The 12,748-nt window shown below is 37.4% G+C and overlaps 1 protein-coding gene across 2 annotated transcripts in view; it reads right to left on the bottom strand.

The window, feature by feature from the left end:
• RBM41 (RNA binding motif protein 41) overlaps positions 1-8,103 on the bottom strand; it is a 62,856-nt gene extending 54,753 nt beyond the window's left edge. Inside the window, exons 1-5 of one of the 2 annotated variants that reach the window (XM_021706346.1) lie at positions 8,051-8,103; positions 3,584-3,700; positions 2,612-2,804; positions 2,148-2,352; positions 202-273 (exon numbers count right to left, since the gene is read on the bottom strand). In XM_021706346.1, the coding sequence (XP_021562021.1) occupies positions 202-273; positions 2,148-2,352; positions 2,612-2,804; positions 3,584-3,700; positions 8,051-8,058 (595 nt within the window). In that variant the 5' untranslated portion in view covers positions 8,059-8,103. The remainder of the gene's footprint in view (positions 1-201; positions 274-2,147; positions 2,353-2,611; positions 2,805-3,583; positions 3,701-8,050) is intronic. The other variant, XM_008072855.2, reaches the window with a different exon arrangement.
• Positions 8,104-12,748: the final 4,645 nt, after the last annotated feature.

Here is a 12,748-nt window from a genome sequence, read left to right as displayed (position 1 = left end):
CAACACTAAATGTAAAAGCTTTACAGCTTCTACTAACTCCTCTCTTTAATATTCTATATCAGGATAATATGCTCCTTCTGGATCATTTCCTATAAACATTGTCAAATACTAAATATGGAATTAAATAAGTGCTCAACTTAGAAGCCTGGGACCCTAGGTTACATTCCTAAATCTGACACTATAAGAAAACTCTCGACTTGCCTTTTGTGCCTAATTTTATCTTCCTCTTCATTGAGGTCATGTACTTGTCTGCACTTGTCTTTTTGTGGTATGCTGTGAAGGTTTAAAGCAAGGAGTTTCAAAGATAGGAAACAGAACAGATTCATATACCCCCCACCCCCCACCCCAAATACCAGGTACTGCTCTAAGTGATTCACATGTATTAACTCACTTAATCCTCCTCATAACCCTATAACATAGCTACTATTAATATTCTCATTTTGCAGATGAAGAAACCAAAGCATAGAGGGGTAGCCTGTCCAGCATCTCATAGCTAGTAAGTGGGGGAGCCAGGATTTTCCCAGGCAGTCTGTCTTCAGAGCCCATGTTCTTAATCAGTATGCTATAATGTCTCTCCACAAAAGGCTGTTCATCTGTCCACTCATTTCTTCCTTTACTACTGCTCTACCATGTCTATGGTCTCTCTGTCTCTAAATACAAATAATTCAATCATTCTCATGACTTTAACACATCATCTAAGCATAGATGATTCCCAATTCTATATATCTAGTTTTGACCTCCCTCCTGTGATTCACTATTGCATTTCCAACTGTCTCCTCAATATTTGCATTTGAAGATCTGTCATTCTCACAAATTCAACATGTTTAAAATCAAACTAATCGATCACCTTTCCTCAAAAATTTCCCCTTAAAGTCTTTCTTAATTTTGCCAATTGTTAAGTCATACAGTCTTGAAACATCTGGATTATTTTGACACATTCCTCTTCTCTTTCATTCTCAGTCAACAAGTTTATCGATTCTCCCTTTGCAAACCTACCTCTCTTTCCAGTTCCACTATCATTCTAGTACAGGTCTTTCTGCCTAAATGACTGTAATACCTCCTAACCATTCTCCTTTTTTCCAGTTCTTCCTCTCTCTCATCATATTTATTGATCACCAGATTAATCATTTTCAAATACATCTTTTATCATGTTACTCCCAGCTCAAAAACCTTTAACCATATTCAAACTAAGTAACTAATTGAATAACTAACTCTGTATAAGGTCTATACTACTCACCAAACATAGGTCAAAATTTTTAGCTACCTTTCTAACCTTGTCTCACAACTCCCCCAAGCATTCCATGGTGCTCACACCATTTGTTGCAATTGAAATGCCATTCCCTCTCCTTTCTAAAGAATAGGTAGTATTAAAAGAACATTTAAATCTTACCTCCTCTGAGAGGCCTTCTTCGGTCATACCAATACACAGTGGCCTTTCCCGCCTCTGAACTCCTACAATACTTAGCAACTGTACCTAGCACTGCTACTAAATGTTACATGTTTATTTCTCCAGCCAGATTGTACTTGTAATAGACCTCTCAGGAACGATTTCTTAGACTTCTGGGCCCCTTCCACAGTACCTAGTAAAACTTAGCTATTAAACATATTAATTCTGGTTGAGATGCATACTATTTATCTATATATTGTGCTAATTTACAGTTCAGCCTAAAGATCCTTTACAATCTAGCTTCTCCTCCCTTTGCAGCATCATTTCCTGCCGTTCCCTGCTGTCTTATAATCCTGCCACACTCAACTTCTCATTGTTCCCTAGAAACACTAGGTTCTTTCACAATCCTGTTTCTATTCACTCACTATCTGAAATGCTCATTGCCCCTTATTTATCTGATAAATGTCTGTCAATCCATCAATACTTAGTACAAATATCAACTTCTGACTCCCCCAACTAGACTTAGATGCTCTGTATTCTGTGCTCCCTCAACATTTTATTCAAAAATCTATAATAGCAATTTCCATGTAGTCATGCAACTGTGTATATATTTATTTCTCTCACGGGACTAGACATTCCTCAAGAGTAGTGATAGTTTGTCCTTTCTCTACTCCCTTCACTAACTCTTTATATTTAATCCTCTACTAGTAAATCTTTCTCTTTGTGAAAGAACATATCAAAGTCAATGGAGATCACATACCTTGGTAATAAAGAGCCTTAAGGAAGGAGTGACGATCAGTTCCCTGAAATAAAGACTTTTCTATTTCCATTTCTCGTCGGGTCAGCTGTTTGCTCTTTGCAAATCTCTGTGGCAGGCAAAGGATACGCTGACGCTCTGAGATCCTTTCTTCAATATCTTGAAGACGGTTCTGTATTGCTTCAGGAGTTGCCCTCAGTCTTGTCTTCTGAAACCAGAGAAATGAGAGGACATATATCATAGTGGTGCACCCTGAAAATGGTGATCTGATGCCTCAAGTAAGCAAGAAGATGACAGGATCCAGAAATGGATGTTTATAGAAAGTGTTAGTTAAGAAGTCAAAGAATAGTTTCTCTTTTACCAATGTCCTTATGCTAAAAAATAAAAATGAAAAGGGTCTTAATGCTAAATGAAGAGATCCTGCTCTGTATTCTCTAGGAAAAAAAAAAAGCCATTGCCCTACTCACCTTTTCACCCGAAACATGGCTCTTCCAGATCAAGATTTCAGTTTCATTAAGCCCTAGTTCCCTGAGAGAAGCAGTTTCCTGGTCCTTCTCATGAAGTGTCTGAAATTGGGACAAAGTCATAGTCCCAGCTGCTTCCTTCCCAAAGGGCTTGTACATAGTACCAGGAGCAAAGCTCTCTTTCTTAGACACACATCTGCAAAACATGCAAGGGAGAGTAAGAACAACTTGAGGCTATCACAATTCACAAAAATGGGGACTCACCATTATAAGAGGCACAATTACACACATCAGCAATTTCTCTCTCACATCCTATTTCTAAGCTGAAGCACCACTGCAACAAAATGGAACTCTACCAATAGCCCCTTCATCCAGGACTAATAAATGACTGAATCAAGAAATATGTATTCAGTGACTACTACGCATCAGATACTGTGCTAGGTACTGATGTTTTAATAGGAAAAGAGAGAGAGACAGAGAGAGAGAGAGAGAGAGAGAGAGAGAGAGAGAGAGAGAGAGAGAGAGAGATCACACAAGCATTAAGGAAGGAGTGACAATCAGCTCCCTAAAATACTTTTCTATTTCCATTTCTCACTGGGTCAGCTGTTGCTCTTTGCAAATCTCTGTGGCAGGCAAAGGATATGCTGACATTCTGAGATCCTTGGAGATCCTCCCTTTGTGGGAGGACAGTGAAAGAGAGGCAAGTAAACAGGCAATAATAACATTAGGTTATAAGTGCTATGTTAGAGGAAATATAGGGTTCTGTAGGAGGATATAGAAAAAGTACTTGGCTCAGACTTAGTGAGATACAGGAAATTTCCTAGAAGAAACACAGAATCAAAACCTTGCCTAATAAGTAGAAATTTGTCAAAGAAAGGGAGGTGAAAGAAGAGCATTCCATCCAGGCTTTAAGAGGAGTCTGCCACTTGGAGGAGAGAGCTTATGATGCTCTCAGTTTGCAAAATCAATACCTACTCCTCAATGGAGACAGAGGTATCAAGTTGATGCTGAAGGAGGCTTTTCAGCTGCCTCTCCCCTTCTGTTTCCAGCTCCTCCAGGACATGTTCATCATTCTTCACACAGCTGTTTACCCTGGAGTAGATGAAAGAATATATACAGAAAATACAAGAGAAAATGAGTCTCAAAATATATTCCTTGTCTGTATTGTCTACCATTAATGACCTTATTTGCTCAAAGATGCTTCACCAACAATTCACTGCCCTTTACCATTCATTCCACAAACATTTACTAAATATGTACTTACACAGAAAGCACTTTGCTAGGTACTGATGGAAGTCAAAAATATTCAAGACATAATCCCTGTCCTCAAGAAGCCTGCAATCTATTTAGGGAGAAGAAATATATGTGTGTTCATGTGTTGCGTGTATGTGCCTGTGGGGGTGGAGGTAAATAATATGAATGAATAGGCCAGGCTCAATGGCTCAGCCTGTAATCCCAGTACTTTGGGAGGCCGAGGCGAGTGGATTGCCTGAGCCCAAGGGTTCAAGACCAGCCCAGGCAACTTGGTGAGACCTCATCTCTACAATAAATCAAAAATTAGCCGGGTGTGGTAGTGCGCACCTGAGGTTCTGGTTACTTGGAAGAGTAAGGCGGAGGGATTGCCGGAGCCAAGCAGGTCGACGTTGGGGTGGCCGTGAGTGTGCCATTGCACTCCAGCCTGGGCGACGGAGTGAGACTCCAACTCAAAATATATATATATATATATGAATGAATAATGATACAGAGAAGCATATGTCAAGTCAGTAGAAATTCACAAAAGAGATAATTGAGAGTTAAGGTGGTAAAAGAAGACTTCAGAAAGGCATTCTTAAACTGGAATTTAAAGAATTGAGTGTGATGAAGAAAAGGAGAACAGGGAAAGAAAGTATGAAGAGACAGAGATGTATACTGGGGGACAATAAGTTCCATTTAGCTGGCATTCATGTATGCAAGTACTGGAAGATGATATTAGAAGGAGTATATTAGACTCATACTGTGAGTGGTCTTAAACATCCTCACTTAGGGGCCTGGACCTTAATTGATAGATAGGTATTGTAAAGTAATTTATCAGTGCAAATGGTGGTTTTGGAAGAATGTGGTTATAATATGCAATATGGATTCAAAGGCAAGAAATCAGGTTTAGTTACGAAACTACTGAAATAAAAGGTGATGAAGGTTCAGACTGGAGTGCAAAGGGCAAAAAGGATTTGATAAGTGAGGCCTTTTGAAGGTAGAGATAAGGAAGTAAAAAAATAACTAAAAAATTTCAAGGCGTGTAACTGAGAGAAGGATGGTACCAATGAAGGAAAGAAGTTCCAGATAGAATAAAAGGTTAGGGAAAGGGAATAAATAGTTAGGGAAAGCAAAAGTCAGTATTGTTTCAGTCATGATGAGTCAACTACCTTTTACAATTGAAACACCAGCATGAAGTATCAGGAATACTTCAAGGACATAGTCTGAGGAGACAGCATGAGTGATTGGCTAAAAGGAAAGTGAGAGGTAAGAGGACCGTTGCACAGGTGAGAGTCTGAGGCTGAATGTGGAAATCTCGAGTCATCTGTGTTGACAAGATCTGGAGCTATGAAAGAGGGAAAGATTGCCAAAGGAGAGAATATAAAAAGAAATATTAAGAGAGTCATAACATTTTATTGCCTAGGCACCACTGTGTAGAAATCTAAGTAATGGCTAGCATGAGCTAGCTAACCCTAAATAAGTGAAAACTCTTATTTAGAGTGTAAAGAAATAACAGGATCATATAAGCATGCAACAACAGATTACAAAAACAAGCACAAGGCCATTTTAGCATGCAACAACAGATTATAAAAAAGCAAACACAAAGAAATGAGTTAACTTTATGAAGAAAATAAGTATTAAATACCTCCCTTATTGCCTAGGCACCACTGTGCCCTTTCCTAGTGGGGTTATGGTAAAGTCTAAACAAAAACTAACCTTCATAATTTTAAGAGTCCCATGCACTAGAAAGACTTGGCCCTATTTTGGAAGATTCTAAAATATTTTTAATCCCAAGGTTTAAAAAAATCATTTTAAGTAATCCAATTTTTATTTATTATTTAGAATTCCAAAAGTACTTGCTAAGTTTAAAGTTTCTATATACATCAGCACACATGAATTTCAATTAAAAAACTGTAGAGTTTCAAAATGAATTAAAGACCTAAATGTCAGGCTTGAAACCATAAAAATCCTAGAAGAAAACCTAGGAAAAACTTCTCTGGACATCGGTCTAGGCAAAGAATTTATGGCTAGAACCCCCAAAGCAAATACAACAAAACAAAAATAAACAAGTGGGACTTAAATTAAAAAGTTTTTGCACAGCAAAATAAATAATCAACAGAGCAAACAGACAACCTACAGCATGGGAGAAGATATCTGCAGACCATGCATTTGACAAAGGAATAATATCCAGAATCTACAAAGAACTCACACAAATCAGCAAGATAGAAGCAAATAATCCCATTAAAAAGTTGGCAAGCGACATGAACAGACATCTCTCAAAAGAAGATATACAAATGGTCAACAAACAGGAAAAAATGCTCAACATCACTTATCATCAGGGAAATGCAAATTAGAACCACAATGAGATACCACCTTATACCTGTCAGAAAGGCCAGTATTAAAAAAAAATTAAAAAAACAATAGATGCAGGCTCAGATGTGGAGAAAAGGGAACACAAACACAGTTGGTGGGAGTGTAAACTAGTACACTCTCTATGGAAAGCAGAATGGAGATTTCTCAAATAACTGAAAATTAGAACTACTACTTGATCCTGCAGTCTCCAGTACTAGATATCTACCCTAAGGATATAAAAAAGATACTTGCACCCACATGTTCATGGCAGCACAATTCACAACTGCAAAGATGTGGAATCAACCTAAATGCCCATCAACTAATCAGTGGATAATGAAAATGTGGTACATATACATTACGGAATACAATTCAGCTATCACAAGTGAAATAATGTCTTTTGCAGCAACTTGGATGGAATTGGAGAACATCATCCTAAGCGAACTAACTCAGGAACAGAAACCAACACTGCATGTTCTCATTTATAAGTGGGAGTTAAACTAAAGACATGCAAAGACATAGAGTATTGTATAATGGACACTGGACACTCAGAAGGGGGAAGGGGTGGGAAAGGGATGGAGAGGCAAAAAAAAAAAAAAAAAAAAAATCACCTGTTGGGTACAATGTGCACAGGTGGGGGGTGGTGGGTACTCTTAAAGCCCAGACCAAACACTATTTGTATCTCCCAAAGATATCGAAATAAAGAGTGAAAAAAGAGAAAAAAATGCAGAGTTTTAAAAAAGTAAGTTACAGAAAAATTCATACACTATATGTCCATTTTTGAAAAATGGATGAAGCTAGGAACATTTGTTTAGGGATAAATTCACATGTGCTAAAAATTATTTTTAAAACAAAACAAATGACTAACGAAAAATTCCAGAGGGTGGTCACCTCAGGGAGAAAGAAGAGAAGAAGGAAAAGAAATTAGGGAGGAGACACAGACATCTAAGGTACTGGCAATGTCCTATTTCTTAAGCTTGTAAGGACGTAAGCCTTTATTGTTTTAAAAACCGTACATATACATTATTTTGCATGAATATGAAATATCATCATACACAATTTTAAAGGCTATTTTCAGGCAGTGAAAACAAAAAACGGATTTTTTAAAGATGCAAGGAACCGATAGTGCAGGAGAGTATATCAGTATTTTAAGTGCACTGCACTATTCAGAGTGATGATTGTACTTGCAAGGTGAATACAAAACTAATTTAATGAGGATCCTTAATAAAAGGCTTGGGTTCTAAACAACGACCATCAAATGGTTCAAGCGGCCAATTTACCACTGAACCAACAGGAGGAATCACTCGCAGCAATGCCTTTCTTCTTCTAATACACCATCGAATAGATTTTGTGCTTTCCTTCGACATTTGTAGAAGTAAAGTATCACTTTCTTACTTTAAGATTTTAAAGCGCTCTGTGATATCAAGGCCCGATCAAGTCTCCTTTAACAAACAGGCATTGCAAATAAATGTGCTAACTCTCGGTCCCTTTCCGAGGTGGAGGCTGGTAGAGACCCGAAGGAGCGGGCGAGGATATCTCCGCGCTGGGAACCCTGTCAGCCAAAACCCTTTTGCCTGGCTAGGTCCGTCGGAAACAGGAAGCAGCCACAGCACCCAGCCAGCTCCCCGGGTCTGTGCCGGGAGGACATTTCCTACAGAAACCGGCCCTGGTGGTGGCCCTTCCTGCAGGCCTGTCTAATCCGTCTCCCCTCCTCCCTTCTCCATTGTCTTTCCGCTCACTCGAAACCGCATCCCGAGAACGTGACATACACTAAGCAGCAGAAAGTAATAAACGCCATAATTCAAAGTAAAAGGTAGAACAAAGCACCCCTTGCCGCCTGTTCCTCAGACACGCCCTTACCTCTTCATGTTTCCACGGCCCCTATTCGTAACTGGGGTAAATAGGCCTCGGACCGCAAGTCCCAGAATTCTGCGCGGCAGACTCTAAGGGGATTGTGGTGGAGCATGGGGCTCTGGGAGTTGTAGTACACAGAGCTCTAGACACGGAAAGAGAAAAGTAGGTATTGAGTGACTAGTATGTTGTAAATTGTACACATATTTATCTTAAATTTCTCATCTAGGTTAAAGAGAACACTCAAAATACCAAACTCATAAACCTAGGAGTCATTTTTGACTCTCATCCATTATCACTAAATCCTGGCTCTTCTATAATTTCCCTCGAACTTGTCTTGTTTTTCTTTCAAGGATTTGTCCAGCCTACCTGCTGTTTCCAGTTGTACTCTGACCCATCCTCCACGTTGTAGCCAAAGCGATCAGACCATATCACTTGTACTAATGGTTCTCCTCTATCTGTAACAGAATTTCTGAGTTCTCACCATTCAGAATTAGAGGTCTGTATGTATTCAGGCCCGCAAATTTTTTTTTTTATTGATAATCATGGTGAATCCAGAAAGAGATATAGCACAGTGGTTAAAAGCATGGGTTCTCAGTTCCCAGAAACAGAAATGCAAATGGCCTAAAGTATATGAAAATTTAATCCAATCTAACTTTTAAGTGAGATGAAAATTTCGAGGTACATCAACTAGTACTCCTTAAAATTATCAAGACCATCAAAAACAGAGAAAGTCTGAAAATATACCACAGCCAAGAACATAGGAGACATGATGACTAAGTAATGTGGCATCCTAGATGAGATCCTAAAACGGTTAAAAAAAAAAAAACCTAAGGAAATGTGAACAAACTATGCACTTTAATTAATAAAAAGATTCATTAACTGTGACAAGTGCATCAGTTATGCAAGGAAAATTGAGTGTAGGTATATGGAACTCTGTACTATACAACTTTTATGAAAATCTAAAATTGTTCTAAAAATTAGTTTATTTTTTAACAGTACACTAAACTAACATTTCTCACCTACCAGATTGGGAAAGATGCATAAGTCTGATAATACAGTCGTTTTGTTAAGATTGTGGGGAAATAGACACTCTCAATACACTACTGGTAGGAATATAAATTGGTACAACTTCTATGGAAGGGCAACTTGAAGATAGTATTGAAATAATAAATGCGCATTCCCTTTAAATCAGTAATTCAAGGGCTATAAATAGTATCCTCAATACTACATATCCTCAAGCACATATGTATCATTCATTGCAACAGTTTATAATAAGATACTGGGGAAAAATCAATAATATGACACTATGAAAATGTATGATTCAATGAAAAACTACATAGCAGTTACAAAGATGACAAAGTATTTTATGGACTGCTACTGAACAGTCTCCAAAATATACTTAGTGCAATAGCAAGGTGCAGAACAATGTAGACACTATACTTCCATTTGTGTAAAAAGAGGGAATATATATCATGTTCTTCTGTTTTCACCAATTACTTCTGATAGAACCGACAAATCATCAGTGAATGTCTCCAGGTAAGGGAACTGAATGGCTGAGGAATAAGGGTAGAAAAAACTCTTCACTGTAAATGTTTGTGCCCCTTGAATTTTGAACCACGTGACTATATTAACTAGTCAATATATTTTTTAAATTAAAGAAAATCCTTCTTATATCACAAGTAGCCAAAGAAGAAAAAAGATTGTGGGTTTAGGATGTTACTGTGTGGATTTGAATTTCAGTCTTCAGTTATTGACAATATAATACAATAGGGGTTTGGAAGTAATCTACACTTAACTTTTGCTTTAGTAAATTACTAGACGATGCTAGCTTCAGTAAGTTTCTTTAACTGGTCTAGGCCAATTTCCTCACTTGTAAAATGAGGATAATACCTCAGAAGAATAGATTGACTGCAAAGCACTATACAAAAGTATGACTTTAAAGTCACTCCACGATCGGGGAGTCATCTATGAGTAAATATCCCAAGGTTATCCGGTAGATTCATACTTATTCAAACTGCTTTATGTTGCCAGGCCACCAAGTTAGAGCAAAAGACCAAAGAGCAGCTACTGGAAATCATTGTAGATTTTCTTATCTTGATAAATTTTAGCAAACTGAAAACCTCATGGTATTAGAGTTACTCAAAACCTGTCACGTGCTAGTGAATAAATGCAGACATAGTATGCACCACCATGTGGTTTTGGCACAGAACATGAACTGAATACAAGCATAAACAAAAGGTGAGTCACATCATAGCCTGCACCAGGTAAATGCTGCATAAGATGGTAGAGCTGAATTTCATTGCTCAACGAAAATGTCTAAATAAACATAAATGGAAAAATACACCAAAGCTGTTAGTGTGCTTGTTCCCTGGGAAAGTGGCAAACGGTAGAACAAATATTACACTGACCATCACACTGAACTTGTGTACAACTTCTAATAAAACATACAGCCTGCTGGTAATAAAGTGATACACACTACATTACAAATCCACTAGGTGGGATGAGTGGAGAATGAATGGCTAAAAGAAATCCTCACATAGCTGTAGAACTGCAACTGGAAAGCAAGGTCATAAGAAGTACTCTATGTACATGTGTATAACTGTAGCCAGATTAAGTGATAGGTACAAAGAACAAATACTCAGAAAATTGCACTAGAAGGAAAATCAAGCGACTTCTAGGTCTGCCAATCCTAACTGTGTAATGATAGCTATTCTATTTCCCACAACATCCCTCTCCCACCCTAAAAGGATATCAGTGTATAAAAAGCTTTGAGATCTCTAGATATTATACAGGGGCACAGAGATCTTGCTATAATGTAATTTCACAATTATACCCCTAGAATGTATGACAAACTGAAAAATATGCCTAATATGTCTTCCTGACAATTTAACAAGATTAGTTTAATTAAGCCAGAAGCTCCTCTTAACATAGGCAGATTTTCAGGGTTTGTCCTTTTTAGGTTCTTTGTTCGCAGCACATTTTTGATGAATACATCATGAAATCATCATTATAATCCCAAAATATGGAAGATGTCGAAACCAAAAGTCTTCTCTTGAATGTACTCATCATCTAATATTAAGAACAAACAACTGTGAACACCTTCCAAATTTCCCAAATGAGAGAGCATAAATGCTGTTATAGAGAATAAATATAGCATCTTTTCAAAAGCCAAAAAAATAGATAAACCCTGGGATAGTGCAAATTTAAGAAATCTTCTTCGGCTAATATCTTAGCTGGCTAACAATAGTTAGAAGGGGCTCAGACTCCATAACGGTACCTTAACAACTGTCAAAAATAGGTTATTTCTGAGCTGTTAATTAATATTTGTTCAACAATGTCATGTCTTCTTCACACCAGAGTCAGAAGAAACCTTAGAGATTATTTAGCCCAAAGTTCCAGAATCTAGAAAGTACATTGAGATCCACCAGTAAATCTTATAACATTACTAGATTGATCTGGAAACCACTTGCCATCTTCTATGTACTAGAAAAAATACTACAACTCCCAGTGATGATAATGCAACAGTAAGGTAGTGCAAGTAGTATTGTGGGCTCCTCTTTCGTTATTTTACTTAGGAAATTTACAGTAAGCACTGTACTCAGAGTGAAAACATATAAAGGAATCTCAAAATTCCAGAGAAATGAAAATTGGCTTCTTCAGAAAACAGCTGAGAAAACCCTAATATGGTCCAACTCTCATTTTTGGACAAAAATAAGGCTCAAGATGAAATTATTGGTCCAGTTAATTAGGCGGGGAAGAGACTAGAACCAATGTTTCCACTAATATGCTATGGTCTCTACTGATTGTGAAATTTGTACACAGGCTACTTCACAGGAATTGAATCTCTAAAAGCAATAGGAAAAATGTCTTTATCTAGAGTATCATAATAATAATACTGAACTCAGAAATTACTCAAGATTATTCTCTAAAGCTGCATTTCTCTACAGAACTCATCCAACAAGATAATATGCTCTCTGGATTATTTTCAGTCTACAATTCTGAGTGGTTACAAGAACTTATCTGATAAGAGCTGCTGCTTGGAAAAGTTTGGGTAGGAAAAAAAAGAGGCCATGTAAATTCTGGCATTTAGTCTGCTCATAAGACTAGTTATCACTAATATTCATTTCAAACATATTTTATTCCTGTAATGTGTACCCCTGTGGGTGGCCATGTGCAGTCAGTACAACAGAAATTCAGTTCAGTAATTTTTTTTGGATTAGAAAATATAGCTTATTTAAAAAGTAAATTAGAGAGAGAGAGGAAAAAAAAAAGAAAGAGGAGATACACCTCCCCAAGGTAGGGAAGGGGGCCAAAGTCAGGAAGCATGGTGACAAGCCATAGCTCAAAGAGCACATGTCCACACCAGAGTCTAATAAGGAAATGGTCCAACTCAGTAATTTTGGGCGACTGAGCTCTAGTCTCTTAAACATTTTTAAATAATTTACAATTACTTTTTTTTTTTAAGAATATTGCCTTTATTAAAGACTCGGATAAAACATGCAGTACGAGAGATCAGATGGTTCCAAAGCTAACAATAAGAATTCTTCTTGAAAAATAAATAAGCACACAAGAACACAAAACCCAACAACTATAAATCATATGCTAAAACCAAATAAAACACCAGCATGTCTGTACATCAAAAATATCCAAATTCTCTGAACCATATCCTTTTAAAAATAACCTAATTCAAGTCCCAAATCTATC

The sequence above is a fragment of the Carlito syrichta genome, unplaced genomic scaffold (genome assembly GCF_000164805.1).
Source record: "Carlito syrichta isolate Samal-C Ts95f unplaced genomic scaffold, Tarsius_syrichta-2.0.1 Scaffold315473, whole genome shotgun sequence".
Taxonomy (NCBI): Eukaryota; Metazoa; Chordata; class Mammalia; order Primates; family Tarsiidae; genus Carlito; species Carlito syrichta.
This window is presented reverse-complemented; position numbering and strand designations above follow the sequence as displayed.